Source organism: Diabrotica undecimpunctata, chromosome 8 (assembly GCF_040954645.1).
Source record: "Diabrotica undecimpunctata isolate CICGRU chromosome 8, icDiaUnde3, whole genome shotgun sequence".
NCBI lineage: Eukaryota > Metazoa > Arthropoda > Insecta > Coleoptera > Chrysomelidae > Diabrotica > Diabrotica undecimpunctata.
Genome location: NC_092810.1, coordinates 128,822,736 through 128,846,652, shown reverse-complemented (window position 1 = coordinate 128,846,652; position 23,917 = coordinate 128,822,736). Strand labels below are relative to the sequence as shown.

Sequence of the window (23,917 nt, the reverse complement as noted above, 5' to 3'; positions counted from 1 at the left end):
AGTAATTTACGACAAGTCCACATAAGATGACCTCAAGAATTTGTAGTTTTCCTTGGGAAAGTGAGTTTATTTATAGGTATAACTTCTAATGTTACTCGATGAGACTGTTTTAAAATATAAATTAATATTTGTTCAATTGTCAGCTTTTCATCAAAGCTAGATACCTGGTGGTTTTGTTAATGTTGTGTTGTGAAAGACGATCTTAAAGAAATCTCCGGGTATCAGGAAGATTTTAACGAAAATAATAATTTTAATATTGCGTTTTTTCGGTCCAATTCATTTTTAATTTTATATTTTTATAACCAATGCGTTAGTTGTTTGGACAAAGGTGGGTTTTTTCCACCCGAAGAACCCAGATGGTGTCATATGAAACCTACTGCAACAGAAGCACAAAAATGCTGCAAACAGTTTGACTATTGTAACGCAGAAGAAAGTCATCAACCTATTTTACCTTCTTTGAATGATATATCCAGACCAGGTAACTGTGTGACGCCCCTCAATAGGCCAGCCATAATAGCTTGCATTAAAACCAAAATTGTTATTGTTTTTAAGGTTTAAAGTAACAAACAAAAAATATATTAAAATTAAATGTTTTTAATTTATTTCTCTTCGATAGAATGTTATACTGTAGCGCACAACTCACGTTAGGGGAGAATTACTTATACGGTGTGACCCTTTTTTTATTGTGAGTTACTTTCATTAAATTTTTATGGTGTTCTTTAGTGACTCGTAGCATAGTGAATTTTAAAATTTTATGTTGAAATTGTTTTGTTATTAATAATTACATTTTAAGGAAATTTTTATCGCAGCTATTTGAAGCCACTCTAAATCCAGTGGTGTAAAAATTATTTTTTTCATAAAAAAATTTCTAATAAAAATGCTTCATTTTCATTCATTCACTAATAAGGAAATACCTGTCTAAATTAAATATTATGTTTCTATGAGAGTAGAAAGTGCCTCACTTCACCCCACTTTGACCTTTGATCCCATTTTTCGGTGGAGGCGTTTTTCGCGTTAAGTGTACGTCAGGTGTGCGTCAGATGACGTTAGGTGTACTTCAGATCACGTTAGGTGTACGACAGGTCACGTAGGTTACATCAGGTGTACGTCGGGTCACGTACGATGTTAAATGTCACGAAATTCGACATAAAACGTGCCCGACGTACACCTGACGTGACCTGACATACACCTAACGTGACATAATACACGCCTCCACCGAAAAATGGGATCAAAGGTCAAAGTGGGGTGAAGTGAGGCCCTTTCTACTTATGGGATTAAGCAACAATTATTGTATGTAATGAAAATCACATTTTTAATTAACAAATGTTTGATGTTTCAATTTCAACTCCGGAAATCGTTTTCAAAACAGATTATTATACAAATTCTGGGAAATGTATAACCAAAGTTTTTGTTATTGGTTATGTCATTTCAAAATTCTATTCAATTCAATTAAAAACTTACCTAAATGTAATACATAAATTAATATTACAAGCGTATTAAGTTACGTCAATGAAAAAAGTCAAAATGGGAAGTCCATAAAGAAGGAAATAATATCGTTGATTAAAACTCTTAAATCGGTGGTATGTACAAATAAGCTCAACTAGTACTTTAAGCTGCTTAGCAATGCTTCTTTTTTTCCATCTTATATGTAGGCTCCTAAGACTTGGTTCTTTTTCGATGTTAGCCTTCTGCATTGTTTAAATTATCACACCAATCTCTTTCTTGGTTTTCCACACCATTTTCCCACTTTTCTGCCACCATTTCGTACTTTGACTCATGCTATTCTTACTATCCTATTTTCTGCTACATTCTGATAATGTGTTCCTTTTGTTACCGATATATTTATGTCTCCTTCATTACATACCCTTCTTACGTCCTTGCTTCTTGCATGGTATGTAATCTTCTCTCTATCAAGTAGGCCTTCATTTATATTATATACACTATACGACAGAGCAGGTTGACGACAGCGATGCATTGGAGACATTCGACATAAAAAGTGACATTTGACATAAAACATGACATTTGACATATAACGTATTATGTCACGTTTTATGTCAACTGTCACGTTTTATGTCAAATGTCACGTTTTATGTAAAATGTCATGTTCTATGTCAAATGTTACGTATTATGTCACGTTTTATGTCTCCAATGCGCCGCTGTCCTCAACCCTCCCTTTGAACGTGTATGGTTTCGCAACCGCCGTGTATGTCACTATAGGTCCAATTGCTATTTTATAGATCCTTGCATTTGGTTTTTTGCAACTACTAACTTGTCCACGGAAAATTTATCCAGCCCTCCCATTATTCGTGCCGAGGTGGAGTACGCTATAAAAGTAGCAAAACTGGGCAAGGCGCCTGGACCGGATGGCATTACTATGGGAGCCATAAAACTGTTGGAAGATGACAACATCGACATGCTGGTAACAATTTTCAATGCCATATATAACACCAGCCATTTTTCCAACGGAATGACTTTATTCAACCTTTATAATGATCCCTAAATCATAAAAAGCGGTAAAATGCAAAGACCACAGACTGATTAGTTTAATGAGCAATTGGCTTAAAGTATTTCTTCGCAAGACTGTTCAAAAAGCCGGAAGAGCAAAGCGGCGAGACACAATTTGGGTTCAAGAGAGAACTGGGTACACGTGAAGCAGCTATCTGCTTGAATAATCTTGTACAAAACTGCATGGACCAACGAAAGGATATATTCATCACATTCCTCCATTATGAAAAAGTGTTTGACACCATAAAACACGATACAATGATAAAAATGTTACACAACGCTAACATTGACGAGAAAGATATAAGAGCAATCCAGAATCTCTATTGGAACCAAAACGCACGAGTTAGTCTGAACAAATCAATGAACACAGAGAAATTTGAAATTTTAAGAGGGGTACAACAGTGGTGTATTTTGTCTCCTGTGTTGTTCAACTTCTATGAGGAGAATGTTTTTTCAGAGACACTTGAAGGCTCTGAGTGTGGTATAAAGGTCAACAAGGTCATCAACGCAACTTACAATTTAGATGTAGTATTATTATATATTAATATATTTATATTTTAATATTTGCAATTCACACACACATCACATCAAATTGCAAATATTAATAATTTTTATTATTTATATTTTTTGTAGACATTTTTTTACATTACTAAACGATAATGGTTTTAATGCAAGCATTTTTTTTCTGTAACTATTCTGACTGGTCTCTAGTCTGGTTTGCACTTGTTTAAATAACAAATCTAATCGTTTACTGTTTTTCTACTTGTGTTTTTAACAGCGTTGATTTTTTTTAATACTAACCTTTTTCGCGCAATCAAATTATTTTCATCGTCTCTTTCTTCCAATAGAAAATAAAATTATGGGTAACAATATTTTAGACGATTTACTAGTACTATATGTAAATCATAAATATTGTATTGTCTAAATATAATTATAAATGATAATGTTACCACGTATCACGAACGCTCCTGACGAATAAACAACTTCTAACATTATCAGTAAAAAAATATTTTATTATTTTAAAACATTTAGACAATCTGCCTAAAAGTATCGATGGTGAGGAAAATTTCAAACGCGACTCAAAAATTGTTACTCCATTCGTCAGAGACGAAAAATCACACGAACAAGCTGAATTTTGCTGAGAATGTCAATTTTGAACCTCAAAAAGATGCAAATATGTTTGCCACTCGTACCCCCGGGATTCCCCCTAAAAATTTTGAATAAAAATGTTTTAAATGAGTAAAATAGCACTTTTTCTGTAGAATGAACCATTCTCTCAGAAACAACGCTTGAAGCTACCGTCGATTTTGAATGACAGTTACGTGCGTGAAATAAATTTTCTAAATAAAATTTGTATCAACTCGACGGTAAAAATTCGATATTTTTTTATCAGAGTGTCCTATCGACAAAATTTAAAATGCTTTTTAAAGGTGAAGAGTACAACTTGCGTATGTAGTTTTGCATTTTGCCGCAAATGAAGTCAGTTTCTGTAAAGCTATTTCTGTATCTGTAAAAAAATATCACTTACAGTCACATCAGGTAAAAATGTACGGCATGGTTTTTTTATTTGACCATTAGATAACTAATAACTGCGACAGTATTTAAAATAAAGGGTGATTGATTCATTTAGAGGTACTTTTTTCAACAAGAAAAAACAATGAAAAAAATAAATGCCGATATGCACGGCACTGCAAAAAAATAATCTGAATAACGGTCCTAAAATATGTGTATGAATGCCGTACTATATCAAATTGCCGAAAATGGGGTCAAAATTTTCCGAAAATCAAATATTGTCCCTACTACTGGTACCAATATTTTTGTACGGCATTAAGCCGCGTTTACACGATGACAATTGTCATCACGTGGTTGTGGATTGTCGGAGGCCAGTCCAGTTGAACGAGAAGATGTTTATACGAGGCCAACTATTGCCATGGCAGTAGACAGTTAAAACATGGCCGACTGCTCGTCATCTGTTGTGTCCGGTGAGGGAACTGGCAAAAAACAAGACAGCACTACTGGCCTACACCACTAATGTCTAGAGCCTGACCCACTACTCTGAGCCGCGTAATGTAGGTTGCCTATTATGAATTTGAATCGGGGAAATTACTGACAGACTTACGCATGACGTCCGACATCGGATAATCATTTTTGACTAAAATAGATGTTAATCATTATTTTTTTTTTTCAAAACGAATTGTCATTACAACAAGCAATTTTAGTTCTATAATATAATGATTTAATGACTCCCTTTTAAACATTTATGTTGTGATTTGATTTATAATTTAGATATATGTTCATATGTGTTGGTTTTTGTATACATGAGTCCCATATCCACTATTTTCCTTTGAGATTAAAACATCCAGAAAAGGCAACGATTTATTTTATTTCTTTTCCATTGTAAGTTTTATTGACTCCTCTTTTTTATCTTTTATTTATATTAATCAGAAGTGTGTCCAACAGATCATCTACATATTTCCAACGTATTGTGGGCTTTAAATTTTGATTAGGAATATTTGTTTTGAAATCTTCCGTCAATATATTAGCTAATAATGGATTTAAAGCACAGCCTAAAAATTTTGTTTATAGAAATCATTGTTTAGATGAAAATAAGTGTTGTCAGTAGATAATGTCAACAGTTCCGTTATAGCTGACACATTTAATTTGGTTCTAGTTGTTAATCTATCATTTTGTAATTTGGTCCTAAATTGTTTTCAAAGTTTCATCTAATGGTACATTTATATATAGACTATTTATTTATATAAAAACTTACTTAGAAAATATTACATATTATACAAATCAATGTACCAAATTATATTAACATTTAAAAAATAAAAATAATTTTAATGAAATTTGTGATTTTTTTCTATCTAATCGTTGTTTTATTTAAGTTAAGCATAGCCCCAGCTATACAGATCCCTGTTTATAGTAATAACAAGTAATAACTTCAGTTTGTTTTTGAATAATACATCTACAAAAAAGGTGCTACATATTTGATTCATTCATGCCTTGTAAAGTGCTTTTTTTGGCTTGCTTAAAAACGTTTTAGAGACCGTTTCTTTGTAATATCAATAAATAAATAATTTCTCCGTTTCGAAATACATTATTCAGCACAGTTATATAAAAATTATTTATTAAATGATGGTTAGTTCCTCGAAAAGCTCTTACTTTTAATATTTTTTGTTGCGTATATGAACATATATCTAAATTATAAATCAAATCCCAACATAAATGTTAAAAAGGGAGTCATTACATCATTATATGATAGAACTAAAATTGCCTGTTCTAATGACAATCAGTTTTTAGAAGAGAAATAATTATTATAACATCTATTTGAGTAAAAAATGATTATCCGATGTCGGACGTCATGCATGCGTAAGTCAGTAATTTTCCCGATTTTAATTCATAATAGGCAACCCACATTACGCGGCTCAGAGTAGTGGGTCAGGCTCTAGACATTAGTGCCTACACCGTTCACACGGCGCCAATTGTCGCGACAATTTAGATTTCGAGTGGCGGGGGGGCTCACTGGGCGCAGCTCATTGTCCTCAGTCTACTCCCGGAGACAACTGAATTTTGGGCCAATTGTGAGGGCAGTTGGCAAGGCAATTGGCCTGAAGTGTTTAGACGAAGACAATAATTTTATGCCAGTCAGTTGTCTTCTGACAATTGTCTCGCCAATTGTCATCGTGTAAACGCGGCTTATGTCGCAGATCATTATTTTTGTATTACATACTTACGGTATAAATGATGTACAGGGTGTCCCAAATTGGTATGTTTTTCAGGGTACACCGAAAACTAGAGGTAATAGAAAAAAAGTAGTTAAGATGTCATGACTTATTTTTTCGTTAAAGTAACGATTGTTCAATCAAATCATCAATAGCTCTCAATATTAGCGAGATACAGGGCGATTATTGAAAAATGTCGAAAAAAAAACAGGGTTATATATCTTTATTAGAAAAAATTTTAAAAAACTTTATTAGAACTTTCGATACAGTCGGGTTCAGTGGCGTACAATAATTTTTTAGGGGGGTCTTACAACAGAAATATGATGCCAACTTATGTTTTTTTATATAGGACACTCTATATATTTTAACATTTTTCGTTTACATTTTTAATTCTCTTTCACCTGATATAACATATTATATATCTACTTTCAGTCGTTGAAGGTACTCAGTAAATAAAATGTTTGGAGTTGACCTCATGTTAAATGCACTTAAAAAGAGGACCGTTTAGGATCTTTTAAAAATGTCTCATGGGATTGTAGTCTAGTATTTTTAACGTCGTAATTGATACAAATTTATTTTTAGAAAATTGATTTCACGCGCGTAACTGGCATTCAAAATCGTCGGTCGCTTCAAGCATTGTTTCTGAGAGAACCGTTCATTCTACAGAAAAAGTGCTAATAAACATTTTTGTTCAAAATTATCTCAGCTACATTTCTTGTTTGAAGCATTCTTTTTACGGTGTACAGATTTTTGGTAAATCGATGTTTTTTGTTTTCCCTCATACGATGCGGATTTCAGGGTCTCTTTTGGGTTCCCAAAATTGAGAATCTTAGCAAAATACAGCTTGTTCGTATGAGTTTTATAGATTAAATCTCTGACGACTGACTAGATACTATGTAGACATAATATCTAGACGAATATCCCCTTAACATTTAACAAAACCACTACTAGGTGGTCTGTTAAGTAACCTCCTTTGAAATGAAAAACATGTTTTAGAGAAAATTCTATTTTATTCGATATAGTCTTTTTTTAGATCAATTCCAGCGATTTTTTAACTTCTTTATGCCGTCCGAATAATACGATTCTGGAAACTCTCCAAAATAGGAGTTTGTTTTGTAACAGCCTCATAGTGTGTTTTGTTACGAGCCATATCTTTAGATTTGGGAACACATAATAATTAGCGGATGCCAAATCAAGACAATAAGTCGGATAAGAAAGCAATTCGAAGTCCAACTCATGAATTTTTGACTTCGTGATAACGCTCTTGTGAGTCAGTGCATTGTCTTGGAGAAACAACACTTTTTTTCTGCATATGGGGCCGTTTCTCACTGTGTTCCTGCTTTAGTTTCTTTTTACCTATACCTTTTTGAAGATTGTCAATCACAAGTATGCCTTTATAATCCCAAAATACAATGACCGTAACCATCAAGCCACTTTTGGCCGCTTCGGAGCACTTTTGTCGGTGTCAGTCCACTACCATGCTTTCATTCTGTTCTCTGGTGGAGAGCAGTGGATCCAAGGTTTATCAATAGTTATCAATAGTTATCAATCGGTGCCAAAAGTTTGACGGATTGTCCTTCATAAGATCAAAACGGTACACCCGCGTGCCGCGTTAATATATAGGTATTTAATTAGTATACCCTAAAGATAAAAATGTTATATGGCTGTAAAATCTAATCAATTTATCAATTTATTTATCTGCCTAAATTATTCACAGATGATAGTTGTTTTTAAACACCTGAACTTACCCAATGCACTAAAAATTGCGTAGTAGCTATTGTTTTAGTAAAAAACAAGATTTTATTTGATCATATTCTAGATATAATGATAAAATCTAATCCAAAATTAGTATTTTCAAGTACGTTGTTGATTCTATCATAGTACCAACTATGTATCACGTTCCAAACTATTAGCTTACCGAAATTATTGTTTCCTAAATTTTTTACGAATGTTATTACTAACTCACGATAGTGTAGCGTGTTTAAATAAAACCAGCGGTTTTAATTTATGTAAATCTATTTATTTTCAAGCTTACAGTCCGATAATATCAACTAAACTAACTAATATCAGCGCGGTTTTTATATATACAAATACAGGGTTCCAGAATTTTCTAGAATAGGCCATCTCTATCGTCGCTATTATGAACGTCTCGCTGGCCGCGTCGTATATCCTGTAGATCCTCGTCCCGAAGATTCTGGTCTACGCGTCATCATTCTAAGAGATGCAACCGTTATATGCGGTACGTCGAAATTAGCTTTCTCGTTACATTGTTTCCCTCTTAGATCTGATCGTCCCGATCAGCAACTCTATATGTAGGCCCAGGATGGCTGAATTTACACAACTCTCCAGCTCTGCATAAATCATTCAAGAAGAAATAACAGTCTACTGACTTTGAAGGGCACGACCGCTTCGGGTTAATGTAACACAGGAATTCGTACGCCGGTTTTCTGGAGGATCACTTCAAGCATGCTTCTCACAATCTTCCAATCCAAATTTTCTAGGGCATGGCCTATCTTTGGTATAGCCAAATGTTTGATATCATAATTGCACACAATTTGCTTTAAATTAGTTAGAGCACGCCATATGTCCTCGTAGCTTGTCCTGTCTGTATAAGACTTCCTGGTCACCATATACACCAAAGCTCGAGGACCATATTCTAATCGCAGTATTCTTCCAACTTTAGGCTGCTGATTTTTCAACTCATCCAAGTGACCGAATTTCTTATTGAATACGGACGAGATTCCTTTAGTCATCTCGAGGTCTTGGGCAACACAGTGAGCTAGAGAGACGTTTTCCGGAACACTAAAAACATCCTGTTGAACTTCTGTGGTCATGTCGCATCTAGCACTATTTCTTTCTGCGTAATTTGACATAAATTCCTTAAAACTTGGATGACCTTGGATCGAAGATGACCCTCGCCGGTCGTCTTTGATCTCATGTAGAAGGGTTCATGCTTCTGTTTCATTTGAACCAGCATAAGGTGCCGGACGATTTATGTGAGCAACTTTTGGTTTTCCTTTTTGCAACTTCTTAATTCGATATATTACGATTATATAAAGCCAAACAACATCACCCATTTCAAAGCTTTTATACTTGCATCGAGAATCATATTGATCTTTCATTCTGTCACTGGCTAACTAGATGTGTTGTCGTGCAAGTTCATGAATGTTGTTCATTCTTAACTTCAGACGGCCGACATATTCTTCGCTTGCAACATGTTCTTTGGAAGGTCTGCAGCCAAACTTTAGGTCGCAGGGCAAACGAACTTCACGACCTAACATCACGCAGGTTGGAGTCTGGCCTGTAGTTTCATTCACGGCTGAGCGGTAGGCAAATTAATGAATGTGCTGGTCCCAATCTCTTTGGTGTTTACTCGTCGTTCGGTTCATCCTCTCGACCATTCCATCTGATTGAAGATACAGGGTCTTATTGACACCAATCAATTTACAAACACCAAATCGGCTGAAGAATTCTATAACAAGTACCTCAGCAACGGTAGCAGCTTCTTGATTTGGTATCACATAGGCCTCAGTCTATTTCGTAAAATAATATATGGCTATTAGGATATATTTATTTCGACCATCCGTTTTTGAAAATGGACCTGCAATGTCGATTGCTACTCTTTCCATAGAATTACCAACATTGTACTGTTTCATGGATGCCCTCTGTTTACCAACTGGACCATTACTGGTTACACACAGTTCACATTTCCGGTACCATCTTCTTACATCATTTTTACAGTTCTCCCTATAGAACCCTTCTCGAACCTTTTGCAGTCTTCGTAATACCAAAGTGTCCATCTGATGCACCGTCATGAAACTGACGCAATGTGTCCACCCGATGTACGATCATGCAGCTGACGCAATACTTCTGACACTTTTCTTTTAGGTACCATCAACTGAAGCTTAGATCCTGTACCATGATCGTTCTCAAAGGTTCTATTGGCTCCAGTAGGACTTGAATTCTGGACTACATGCACTAATGTCTTGCCAATAAGGTGCATCCAATCCAATACTCTTTTTATACATGGATCATCTGCTTGGGCCTCTTGTAGCTGTTGAGGCTGTGTGAATTGATCATTAATGACGGTGATTTGTCTCATGGGGCAAAGTCAATTCAATACCGTGATTACAATTTGCATTTGAATGAACTTTTTCAGCCCTGTTTTCGATTTGTTCTACTTTTCCAAGTCTTGTATTTTTTTATTGCAATTAACGGTGAATGTGGCATACTTCTACACCATTCTGACACCTAGGCTCGCGTCTCTTCGGCATCGTGTTAAGAACTACTTTCCGTACGATTTCCTCCAGACGTTTATCGTTATGTTCGTCACTCTCTTCAGAGGTTCGTACTTGATAGCTCCGTGAAGCTTGATTAGCTGTTTCGTGTTCCAAGGCAATGGCGAGCGCTGCATCTAAAACTTTCGGTCTTGCTAGTCGTAAAACTTTCTGTAGTTTACTGTCTATCAACCCATTGATGAAGGTATCTACAGCAATTTCTTCCAATATCCAACCGCGCAATACGAATAACATCTGCTTCAAATTCTCACTTGCTCATTGTATTCTACTTCTTATTTGTATCTCGTAGACTTGTTGTATATGAGCATCTCCATAGCTTTTTTCTAGTGGAGTGAACAAGGTCTGGTAATTGTCTTGTAAAGTGTCTTGTAAAAGTCTTGGTAATCTGGTAATTTTTCTTGACCCTTAGGAATCGATCTTAGGATATCCGCAGCATCACCTCGCAAAGCAGCAGTCAAAGAAACAGCCTTTTCTTGTTTTGTCGCAATAGCTTCAAATTGTCTATGCTATCAGTTTGTCGTGGGTGACCCGGTCAAAGGCCTTTTCGAAGTCGATAAAACACATATATGCTGGCTGTTCTATATCCCTACATTTTTTAACCAGGACTTGCAAACTGAGTTATACTTCTCTGATTCCAAGGTTGTTTCTGAAACCAAACTGTTTTTCGCCTAGTTGTACTTCTATTTGGTTGTAAATTCTCGAGTTTAGTATTCTCAAGAAAATTTTCAGTACGTGGCTCATTAGACTGATAGTGCGATGATCACTACATTGTTCAGCGTTTATTTTTTCGGTATCATTACAAATGTTGACAGTAGCCAGTTTTTTTGTTATATACCCTGTTTCGTATATTTTATTGAAGAGGTTTAAAATATAATATTTGCCTTTATCATCTAGTAGTTTGATTATTTCGCTGGGATCGCTAAAATGTTGATCTCTTTTAATTCGGTATTTAATAAAATAGAAAATAAGAAAGCTAGACTAATTTATCACATCTACAATTTGGCTAGGCATTGCTTAGATAATTTATAAAAAAAAATATCCATTATACACTAGTCACGTCTATTTACGAAACGCCATCTGTTGTTATATGAGCCCCTGCATGCTGTTTGTATGCTCAAAAAGACGCATCATAGCGAGGTTACATTTGAAAAGATAGCATTAAATCACATGTTAAATATAACATGTACACTTTTTCGATTTCCAACAGTGTATATAATGAACTTTAGTTTCAACTATCGATCAACTAAACAAAGTATTTTCGGAATAATTGGTTATAAAAAAAAACACAAAATTTAAAAGCCAGAATTGGAATTTTATTGTTACTAAAAATGTATTAATTATTATTTATTCAAAATTTTCGATAAATTATATGTAAATAAAGAAATACGTTCAACACCGAACCTCATAAAATTTAGGTGCCTGGTTCCAAGTCTATCGCTACCCGTACATAATCCAATGTTCTGTCATCAGAATTCTTTAAATACGACATATATAATGGAGTGCTGCAAAAACGAAGATTTCTGCAACGTGCGATTGGTACCGCCGGTACCAAGACCAGAAGGTAAAATTGTCGTAGTACTCGCACATACAGAAGACTATTTCTGCTAGTTCTTTGCTGTACATATACTTTTTCTTTTTCTTTTAAAGCACTGCCTGCCTAACACAGACGCATTTAGATATACATTTATAATGTGGTGAAGCGAATATCTATTAATACCCTAGTCAATCTGTGAAAAAGTAATCGATTTCACGTAAACATCTTATACAGATTTTTGAAAGTTCTATAAGGTATATATGGGAATAGCTGATGATAAATCCTTGAAGACGTACAGCTTATTCTGCTTTGTTTTTTAAACAATCATAAAAATTGAAAAAATAAATGTTTGCCTGTAAAACCTTTCTTATACATTTTAGAGAAAAATGGTTGAAATAAAAGTTGTAGATCTTAAGAAGTTCTTTAATTTGCAAGTTTCTAAACTAAAATACATAAAAAATTGACCAAGATATTTGCAAAAAAACCCTTATTTTTGCCGTAATTTATAAATGTTAATAACTGTGTTTTTTACTAATGACATGTAATATAACTACTTGAAATTATGGCAAATAATGAGTTATTGAAGTTTTCAAAATCTCTGCTAGATCGACCAAATAGTTTATAAGTTATTCAATTTGTTTATACCGGAGAGCGATTATTTAAACAAATGTACTTGCCCAAATAGTGACTCATAGAGGTATTTAGAAGATCGCAATCCATTCTTTGAGACTTCAATTTTAAGATGTAGGTGTGTATTAAAAGTAATTCAACATTTTATCAAAACTGTTATTAAAAAACTGTTTAAAAATGGCCTGACTGTTTAACTTGTAAACATTTGTAATAACTTTGATATTTTTCAATAACAAGTCACGCACTTGTAAGTAGGCTCACTTAAAAGATGGCGAAAGAACAAAATAAGAAGCTTCTATGACCAATAGGAACCAAGATAGCATTTTTTCTTAAAACCATATTTCCATTTGTTTATTAAGGACTGAAAATTAAACAAATTATAAGTGGAGATCTAGATTTTATAATCAAATTTATAGATGGTATATACAGAGAAGGTATAAAAAGTTATAACCCTTAAAGTGATCGTACTCGTAAAATACGTGGAGAGAGAGCTTTCCGAGTTCCGTTTCTTTAAAATGGAACTTCAAATTACAGCGCACTGGAAAAATTTGCAATATCTCGCCTTCTATGGAACACAGATTATCAATTATTTTAAACTTGGGTAGCTCGAGAAAATAATAAGAAAGAATGTTTTCCATAAAGAATATTGAATTCTACTTATTAATATGTTAATACAGATGTTAATACTTCAAATCTGCTTATTTAAATTAAGAAATAAAACGAGTTATAAGAAGTTGATTTTTCCGGGATTTTCCGATGTTTTCAGGAGGTGAAAATGGCACAGTTCTTAATATTTTATCGAGCTACCGCAATTTATCAAAAATCAAGATTCTTTGTGCCATAGAAACGGAGATAATGCAAATTTTTTCAGTACGCTCCAATTTGAAGTACCATTCTAAAAAAAAACGGAGATCGACAGTCGGTATTTTACGAGTACCATCATTTTAACGGGTTAATGTGATGACTTCAACGCTGACGGGAGAAAGGCAGATGAAACAGAAACATCACTGGGAAATTTTGGTTTGGGAAACAGGAACTAGCGCGGTGAAACTTTACTTAGTTTCCTGCTGGAAACAAATCTATTCCAAATGAACACCTTCGTCTACAAAGAAAAACATCGGAGGTGCACGGGGCACAGCCCGAATGGAAAAACTGAGAACGAGATCGATTTTATGATCACTGATAACAGGTAGCGAAAACAGAATGGTGAAACCGTCGTTAGAAATAGACCTTGGGAGAAAGAAGATATCGCATGATCTAAACGAAATCTACACATACCTGGACAGAGATTAATAATATAAATGGATTTGAAAAACACATCAACAGCATTCTGGAAAGCAATAAGAATACAGTCACAAATATTAACACCCTAAATGACATTATAATAAAAGCTATAGAGGAAAGCCAGAAGATACACTGCCAAGGGAAAGAAGTCCCCAAACATAAGCATTAATGGAAGAGAGGAGAAAAATACAAAGTAACAGAAGCAAAGAACATCATGCACTTAGACAGATAAATAAAAGAGTACAAAAATCTATTATAATGGACCACCAAAAGCTTAAAAGTGAACAAATCCAACAAACGATTGAAAATAACAAGACTCTCAAAGTTCTTAGGAGAAAATTGAAAAATGCTAAAAAAGAAATAATGAAATTAAAGGATAAAGATGGAAATATCATCAATAAAAGAGATGAATTACTAAGGGTAATAGAAGATTTATGTACAGAATTATACAGAAGTCAACAAAACTATAATGAGCAACTAACAGAAAACAGTTAGAAAACTCAGGAAAAAGATTAGTCAAACAAGGATCGGAATCGATGTCTGATATATCAACAAATAGACTGGAAACAAAAATTAGATTTTTAAAAGCCTAGGGAACAGGCAGGTTTTAGGAAAAACTTTGGCACCAACAACCTCCTCCACTGCATAAACGGGATTATAGACAGATCCATCGAAGACAACCGACCATTGGTCCTATCTTTCGAAGACTTTCGCAAAGCATTCGATACGATACACAAAGGAGACACGTTATCTCCCAAACTCTTTACAGCAGTTCGAGAACATGCTTTCAAAAAATTGTAGTGGGAAGCCAAAGTCGATGGAGAAATTGCTCCCCACCTACGATCTTCGGACGACATTGTTCGGAGTTAGATACCGCCTGTAATGAAGTTGGTTTGAACATAAATTTTGGGAGGACACAATACATGACAAACCTGGTACCAAGCGAAAATCCAAAGGTCGACTCAAAATAGAATTAGTGCATAAATATAAAAGCTTAGGACATGAAATCCAAATTACTAGGGACAACCAAACTGCTGAACTGCAAAGAAGAATCACTTAAGCATATGGAGCTCTATCACACATCTTTAAGAGCAACATGCCAAATTTTTTGAAAAAAGAAGACATTCGACCAATGTATGCCTTCAGTCATGATAGGGACAACCAAACTGCTGAACTGCAAAGAAGAATCATTTTAGCATATGAAGCTCTATCACACATCTTCAAGAGCAACATGCCAAATTATTTGAAAAAGAAGACATTCTACCACCTCAGTCATGATTTGCGGTGCCGAAACACTTTCCTTAACCCAGTCTACAGTAATCAAACTTAGGGTAGCCCAAAGACGAATGGAACGCTCGCTACTTGGACTGACTCTCAGAGAAAGAGTTAAAAACGAAGAAATAAGGACAGATATCATAGAGCGTATAGCATTGCTGAAGAGGAACATGTGGCTAGAATGAATGACGGGCAGTGGACTCAAAAAATTACAGTGTGGAGACCACGAGCTGACAGAAGAAGCTTAGGTAGGAAAGCAGGAAGCTCAGGACCTACAGAACTGGAAGGAATTAGAAGAGGCCTATGTCCAACTTTGGACGCAGAAGCCTGGATGGTGATGATGATGATCCCTTTTACATATTCTCTGTATATGCCATGTATACATTGGATCATAAAATCTAGATCGTCACCTATAATCTGTTCAATTTTCAGCTCTTAATGGAAATGTGATTGAAAAAAAAATGCCCTCTTGAAGGGCACCTATTGGTCATAGAAGGTTCCTTTTTTTAAAGATTGTGTTTTTCACTTTTTTCTTTTTAGTGAGCCTACTTAGCAGCGCGTGAGATAAAAATATCAAAGTTATTATAAATGTTTTAAGTTAAAAAGTCAGCCTTTTTTCAAACGATTTTTTTAATAACAATTTTGATAAAATGTTGAAATTTTTTTAATACATCTTAAATGTTACCTTAAAATTGAAGCCTCAAAGAGTCGATTGTGATCTGCTAAATACCTCTTAAGTCACTGTTTGGGCAAATACAATTGTTTAAATAATCGCTCTCTGAGATAAACAAATTGTATAACTTAAAAACTATTTGGTTGATCTAGCTGAGATTTAACACAATTCAATAACTCATTAATTGCCATAATTTCGAGTAGTCGTATTATGTCATTATGCAAATAACAAAATTAGTATCATTTATACATTACTGCAAAAATATTGTATTTTGCAAATATTTTGGTCAATTGTTTCTGTATTTTAATTTAGAAATTCGCAAAATTAAATAACTTATTAAGATCTACAACTTTTATTTGAATCATTTTTCTCTAAAATGTATAAAAAACGTTTTATAGGCAGCAAAATCAGCATGCCTTTTAGAACCTTGAAAAACCTGTATAACATTTTTTCAGTTACTGGTCTATAAGGAACAACACACCAAAAATGATTTCTTTAAGTAAAGATATTGAGTTGCCACATTAAAATTGATGCACCTAGTATAATATTAGTTTTTATAATTAATGTCTTATTTATTAGTTGTTAGATGTAGCAAGTAAGTATATGTATTTATTAAAAGTGTATTATTGTTCATTTTTAGTTCAGTTTAGTTAGTTGAACAATTGTAGAGTACTTTTAGAAGAATAAGTCCAGTTATTGTGATCTGTTCACAATCGGAATATCCTCAATTTAAAGTATGGTTAAGATTCTTAATATAGGGTAATCAAAGTAACCTCTAAACATTAGATAACAACCTTTTTGAATGTTTTAGAAGTTGTATTGGTTACTCTAGTAGGCTGCAGTCCATCAAACTAAGAAGTCGACGAAAACAGCAAGCCCTGATTTACTTACAAATGTCATAACGAACAAATTTACAATTATATCTACAAATTTGCAGTCTCCGACAGCAAAATCTCTCCCTGATTCTTCCGCGTCAAGCATAGTATCACGATTTAAAGCTTTTTATGAAGGATTCTTGAGAAAATAGTTAATAATTTAGAAAATAACATAGTACGCATGTCTGTCCCGCTTAATGCCCAATATTTTTGTCCGTCAACATTTACCTCACGTTTTCCACTTATTTTCCAATCAGACGTAAAAATATAATGCTTTTATAATATAATTTTTGATCATTGCCAAACTGATGTTTTTCCCTGCGTCTCAAAAGTTTCAGATTTTGCCACCACAATAAATTTGTATATAGTGAATTTAAGTAATTCATAACTGTGTCGGCTTGTGTCTTTTTTGACTCCTTAGATTGATGGAGCACTAGGTTCGACATGTAAATTACCGATTTACAGCTCCAAAGCTCTCCCAATCTAGTTCAATAATGTCTAGTCAAAGAGTTAGCAGATGTAACCTACTTTTTTCACTTTTTTCACCTATCCCTATTGGGATAAATAGACTAGTTTTTATTTTTAGATAGGGAACTAGTTTTTTATTCATTGTATCTTCACAAATTTTTCAATATCCTTCGGATATCCGATCCATCATGTGACGAACTAATCGCTATTTTGAAAGAAATTCTTTCGAACGACTTTCGTGACACCACCCTGCGAGTAACAATTAAACTGAGCAAAAATTAGTTTGCACCCACACAACGAGGCACTGTTGGGTTTCGATAATAATAAATTCGCATCAAGCAATTTGTGTGATACTTGTGATAGACTGATTGGAACGAGATGGTGTCAATATACAGGGTGTAACAAAAAGGTAGGTCATAAATTAAATCACGTATTCTGGGACCAAAAATAGTTCGATTGAACCTAACTTACCTTAGTACAAATATGCGCATAAAAAAGTTAGTTTGGTCCCAGAATACGAGATTTAATTTATGACCTACCTTTTTGTTACACCCTGTATAGGGGGCAACAATCGGTGACTCAACGTGCTATCTAGCGGCAGCGCTACTCAGCAACCATTATGGTTTTCATAATCAGTCTGTTACATGTTGTCTTAAGAAACGGACACAGTGACTATTTGCTTGATGTAGAATACTTTTTTTTCTATACTAATTCCTCGCATGGTGATGTCATAATGGACCAGAGTTTCAGAATGTCGAGTAGCTCTTCATATGATGGGAGGGACATCGGCAGGAAATTGAAAACTAAATTGATGCACCCAAAATCATATATTTTAATTTTTTTCTCTTACCTAGATAATAAGTGTAGACTACATCTGTTACCCATTCGACCTCCATTATTCAACGTATCTTGGAGGGTCTTAGAGTCGGAGATCGGTGCTTCCAAGATGAAGTCAAAATAATTGGCCCTATCTAGATAGTGTCGCCCAAGAAGCTTCTGTTTTAGCCCATAATCTCGGTGACCTGAGACGTAGTCGAGAGGTTGTTTTGGTTGACCTTGTGTACGGCTGGTGGTTTTCGTGCTTATATGTCGTGGTGTGCAATTTTTCTTTTCTATATTTCATCTGCTACTGCGACAAACATCAAAACCGATGCGGAACTGGACGGGGCTATCATCCGGATGGTGCCTGATAAATGAGTGCTGGTCTCTGTCTGAGATACTATCTGTCGCAGTCGCAGAAGTTTCATGAACTGCCTATAAGCTCGGAAACCAAATTATCATTACAATATTATAGAGTTGTCAAACAAATTATGCATTAGTCAATCAACGGATAGGATTGAATTTAGATGTACAAATAATTTTTTGGTTGAAAGGTACTCCGATAGATAGACATGTCATTAGTGGTTTCAAATGAGCTAAACATTGTAGGTTCAACATATACACAGTGAATCAACATTTCATAATATCAGCATGTTTTAAAAAGTAATTATTATTTGTTTTATCTATGGAAACTTTGTAAGTTTTCCCATTATTTTACCTTGTGTTATCCAATACGATCTTTGGAGTATTTGCTACTATATTATATATTATTACTATATTATTAATGTATAAGAGTCCTAAAACCAACAATCGTCACTTTCCAATAGTGTTAACTCCATCCACTACGTCTAGGACACCTTAGGCTACCACATACATACTTATTTTCAAATAGAGAGCCTCCCAGAACTGGAAGATCAGGGAAAAGTCTCTTGGATAGGGAGAGAAGCGAAAACATAAGAAGAGCATACAATATAGAAGAGATAAATGGATGAGTGACAAAACGGAAACAGGAGTGGAACGAACACATTAGTAGAATGGCAGAGGATAGGATAGTACGAATAGCACGAGATAAGTCATCAAATGGACGAAGAAGTATTGGTAGACTAAGAAAAAGATAGTACGACAATTTAAAAAATTTAGGAGGCTAATACTGGAGAAGAAACAGGCTTCAAAGCCTACATACAAGAAGGAAGAAGAAGAAGATCAACGGACAAAGAGAAAGGGTAGGATTTTTGTGAAGCGTACTTTAATTTTTCATCAAAGAATAATTTAAAAATCGATTGGCTTCAAATTTTGTTGTTTTCGTTCATTCAGTATATTAGATTCCATATTGTTTTTGAAAATATCATTTATGGGTCCTTTTTCTAGTTTTTTTATTCCCACTTACGATCGATTCTTTTCATAGACTTTTTTCTGTTTTCAGAATCTTGCGAAATTTCTGCAACCTCCCTTTTTCTTTTGTTACCTGATTCGTAAGTTTCAGTCACAGTTGTATTTGGCAGCACTGTTTTCTCAATTGCTGTATTTTTCGAGAAACAGCTGTAATATCCATGCTTTGAGTTGAACTTCGTTACGCTGGTCAATTTCCTGAGCCAAAGTATCGTCATCTTCTAAACTTTCTTATATTTTTAACAATTCCTCTGCATCATTGGGATTAGTAGGATCATATTTTTTCGTCATTTTTTCTAAAACAGAGACAGTATTGACTAGTTACCACGATTGCCCAGCGTATTATATATCATACGCAAAAATCAAAGACCTTCAAAATACTCACCAATATAAATTTCAATACTACTCGGATTTATATCACTATTTGATATTTAGAAGTCTTACTTTGTCGAAAAGTTTTTTACCTCCTCTATGTTGTATTCTCCTAGTAAACTTTATAAAAACTTTATATACTTGGGATCCCTAGTCACGTCTGATAATAACGTTACGGAGGAAGTGAAGAGGCGAATATTTATTGCAAATAAATGTTACCATGGCTTAATTAGACACCTAAGATCAGATAAAGTCGCAAGAAAGACAAAATGCCAAATATATAAGACCCTAATTAGACCGGTGCTCACATATGGCTCAGAAACCTGGACACTTACTAAAAGAGAGGAAACGTTGTTAGCCACCTTCGAAAGAAAAATCTTGCGACACATATATAAGGGCACAAAAGAAAACGGAATATGGCGAAGACGATACAACTCTGAACTATACAAAATATACCAGGATCCGGATATTATAACATTCATCAAAATAGGACGGCTGCGTTGGATAGGACATGTAGAAAGAATGGAAGAAGGCGAAATACCAAACAAAATATTCAAACAGATGCCAGTAGGAAAAAGAACAAGAGGAAGACCGAAACTGAGATACTTAGAACAAATAGAAAATGATATAACAACCTTAAAAATAAAAAACTGGAGAAAAAAAGCACGAAACAGATCGGAATGGAGAAGAATCCTGGAACAGGCCAAGACCCAAAAAGGGTTGTCGAGCCAGTGATGATGATGACTTTGTCGAAAAAGTCCTACAAACTCTCCAAAAATGCAACCGGTGAACTATAATATAACCTAAGAAAACTTTACCGCACAAAACTAATCACCCTTTACCGCCAATCGGTTATAAATTTCTAATGTTATGATAAACAGTTACCTTCTAACATCTACTCTGTAACCTATATTGGAAAAACAACTAATGTTTACTTTTTTCTCTGACTAGTAGATGGCGAAATATGTAGCAGTGTCTCACGTATTACATAAAATACGTTGGGCATTAATGGGTTAATAATCACACAACAGAAGATTAAACTAATAAAAATGGTGAATGTGTTGCTTGTGTGAGTCCATTTCAAAAGGTAAAAGAAATAATAAATTAGACTGATTGTGAGTAAGTCTAATTTATTATTTCTTTTACCTTTTAATAAAAATGGGTTTTTAGAAGAAAATTCTACTTTAACTACATGAAGAGAATAACATTAAAATACATTTAACTACAAAATAGAAACAAGTTTGTAGCTAAATGTAGATGAAAGCTAGCATCCTTCTCCTCATTCCTTGGGTCCTTGTCAGGGTGCGGTGACACTCTAAATATTATTAGCTTGCTGTCTCCATTGGGTGCGATCCTGTGCAATATGGACGATTTCATGTAGGGATTTTCCGAACAGAGTCTTCATTTGGTTTGCCCATCGTCTTCGAGATCCTCCTCTTGGTCTTCAGCCTTCTACCTTTCCTTATACTACCAATAATTCCTTTATATGAAGCTCTTCCAGAATTAACAGTTTGGTTCTTGTTCTGTTTTTTTTTGAGATAGGAGAAGATATTGCGGCTGCGTATGTAGCTATGGGAAAAATAAGGGCATTGACCAACCTGAGCTTAGCAGGGACATACAAAGAATAAATGAGAATTGAACTGAAATCATTGAAAATTTAAATTGAAGAATAACGATTAAAGAGAATTCTTTCTTGATAGAAAAGTTGAGCGCCAACTAGTTTTAGAAGAAAAATAGTAAAACAAAACAGGAGGTTAACAAATGGATAAAATCAAAAGAAAATTGAATAAAATAACTATTTGAAGAAAAATAACAAACATTTGACGTCTATAGCGTTAAGTTGTAAATATTCAAATACATTTTTATCGAACCATACCAATTTTTTCTGTAATGTTCATTTGATTTTTCACAAAACAAATTGAACTAAATTCACTTATAAAAAAATAACAGCCAAACAATCAAAAGCAAAATGATGGTAATTATAAAATAGTTTTCTAAAATCTATATTTAAACCAATTTTAAAACAAACATTTGCTTTAAGTATCTTGTGCCAATATAGATTAAATCACTTAATTAAGATAAATGGCACCCATAAATACAAACAAAATCGAAACTACATAGATCACTTTTCGTTGTTTATGTTTGACAATTAAATAACGACACATCATGAGCTATCTATATTTTTGTTTGGATAATAAATTTTAATTGAGTAATAAACTGTTTTTTACGATATTTCTATTACACACTGAGTATTGTACTCTAATAAAAGTACTTTATTAAGAAGTAAGTTACCATCACAAATCGGTACAATTTATGATTCAAAATATCGCTCTTATCTTTATTTATGTATTTTTATGTTTTTATATGAGGGAAAAAAGAAAAAATAGTACGAGATTGACTATCAACGACTCTATTTAACCTAGCACTTGAAAATAGTGCTACAAATTAATAACAAAACTAAGTAAATAAGTATTGTACTTTTTGAAAATCTATTTTTGTTTCTTTCAATAACGATTTATCAATAATTTTTCCCATATTTCCACTTATCAGTTATTTTTCCCGTATTTCCGCAGCGTGACGATACACCCTTTTGAAATAGAAGAGAAATGTTCAAAGCAATGAAAGAGCTAGGAGTACCAAATTACACGATTACACTGTTTGACGCAAAAACCAAATTTTGGAGATTCATACAGCTTTCTTCATTCAATCCTGAAAGCTTCACCGACACTTTTGCCCCTTTTTGATTTCGGAAAAACCCGTTCCACCAAACGTATTTATGTATGTTTCATTTTGTTTGTATATTATGGTTGTTAAGTGTTTAATAGTTTACCCAAAAACCTTTTATTACAATAGAAGGTACGCCCAAAATGATTTAAAGAAATAAAGGTTTTATTACTCGGAGAATTTGAATCAATAATTGCGAGAAAAGGTCGACACATTCAGAAAATATTGACATTATATATATTTTTTTAATAAAAATATGCCAAATATGCAAAAAAAGTTCATTTTGCATATACAGGATGTTCCAAGATTTTTTTAACGGCCTATAATTCAAGAAGTAGGGAATATTTTTATTTGAAAATTGGGAAATATCAATTATTGGAGCTACAATACTATCGATTGAGGTATACATGAGATCTGTGACGTCATCACGGGCGCTGTGACGTGATTACAATGGAAAAAAATTTAATGGATCATGGGGGTGAAGGTCAGGTCAAACGAAAGGCTTTTTTTATCCCAAATTCAACGGTCTGTCACAATGAGGGTATTATGTTAATATATACGCTAAATTTTCAACGTAATAGCGCTTCTGTCATCTCCAGATTAACCTGAAACTAGCAGATTTTTATAGTTGTTAAAAATTCACAAAAAAAAAACAAGTTGTCATGTTGTCAGCTCTTTTATGTTCTCTAGGAGGTTTTTGGGAATAACATCAGTAGTAGATAGAGTGATAGGTACTGTCTGGGTACTTTCCATTCTCCATTGTCTCCTGATTTGTATTTCTAGATCTTTGTACTTGGCGATCTTTTCGTTGTGTTTAACACGTAAATTATTGGTGTTGCGTATCGCCACATCAATAAGTGTTGTTTGCCTACTAAGTTTATTAACTAGTATGAGATCCGGTCTATTATGTGCCACTGGTTGGTGTGTGAGCACAGTGCGGTCCCAGTATAGCTTTTAGTTGTCATTTTCAAGCATTCTGTTAGGGACGTATTGATAATAAGAAAGATGGTCGGGTTGGAGAAGTCCCAGTTTGTCAGCTAGTTCTTGGCGAATTATCTTTCCTACTGAGTCATGCCGTTCTTTATAATCAGTTCTTATACTTATTATTATTATTATTAAAAGAAAATTTTGAAATAATCTCCGTAGTAAAAATGGTTTTCCTTTTTATCCGTAATGAATACGTAGATATGTTGTTAATTTATGGTGAATGTAGAAAAATACTCGAAATGCTCAAACATTACACACTGAACGCTTTCTCGAAATAAGAATACCGTCTCTTATGTAACTTTTGCTATGGTTGAGGAGAACATGCCGCAAGATTCATTTTCGAACGGTAAACCTAGAGA

The 23,917-nt window shown here is 34.1% G+C and overlaps 2 protein-coding genes across 5 annotated transcripts in view; one reads left to right on the top strand and one right to left on the bottom strand.

Annotated features, from left to right (window-relative positions):
- The window catches only part of babo (TGF-beta receptor type-1 babo), a 100,003-nt gene that overhangs the window by 22,862 nt on the left and 53,224 nt on the right, over nucleotides 1-23,917 (top strand). Inside the window, exon 3 of one of the 4 annotated variants that reach the window (XM_072541031.1) lies at nucleotides 11,944-12,089. The exons of 2 other annotated variants lie outside the window; for them this stretch is intronic. In XM_072541031.1, coding sequence (XP_072397132.1) covers nucleotides 11,944-12,089 — 146 coding nt within the window. Of the gene's footprint in view, nucleotides 1-328; nucleotides 479-11,943; nucleotides 12,090-23,917 lie in introns of those variants that run through there. One more of the 4 variants, XM_072541033.1, reaches the window with a different exon arrangement.
- On the bottom strand, nucleotides 8,645-9,103 carry LOC140448241 (ADP-ribose glycohydrolase OARD1-like). The gene has a single exon (XM_072541345.1). The coding sequence runs from the start codon at nucleotides 9,101-9,103 to the stop codon at nucleotides 8,645-8,647; it is 459 nt and encodes a 152-aa protein (XP_072397446.1).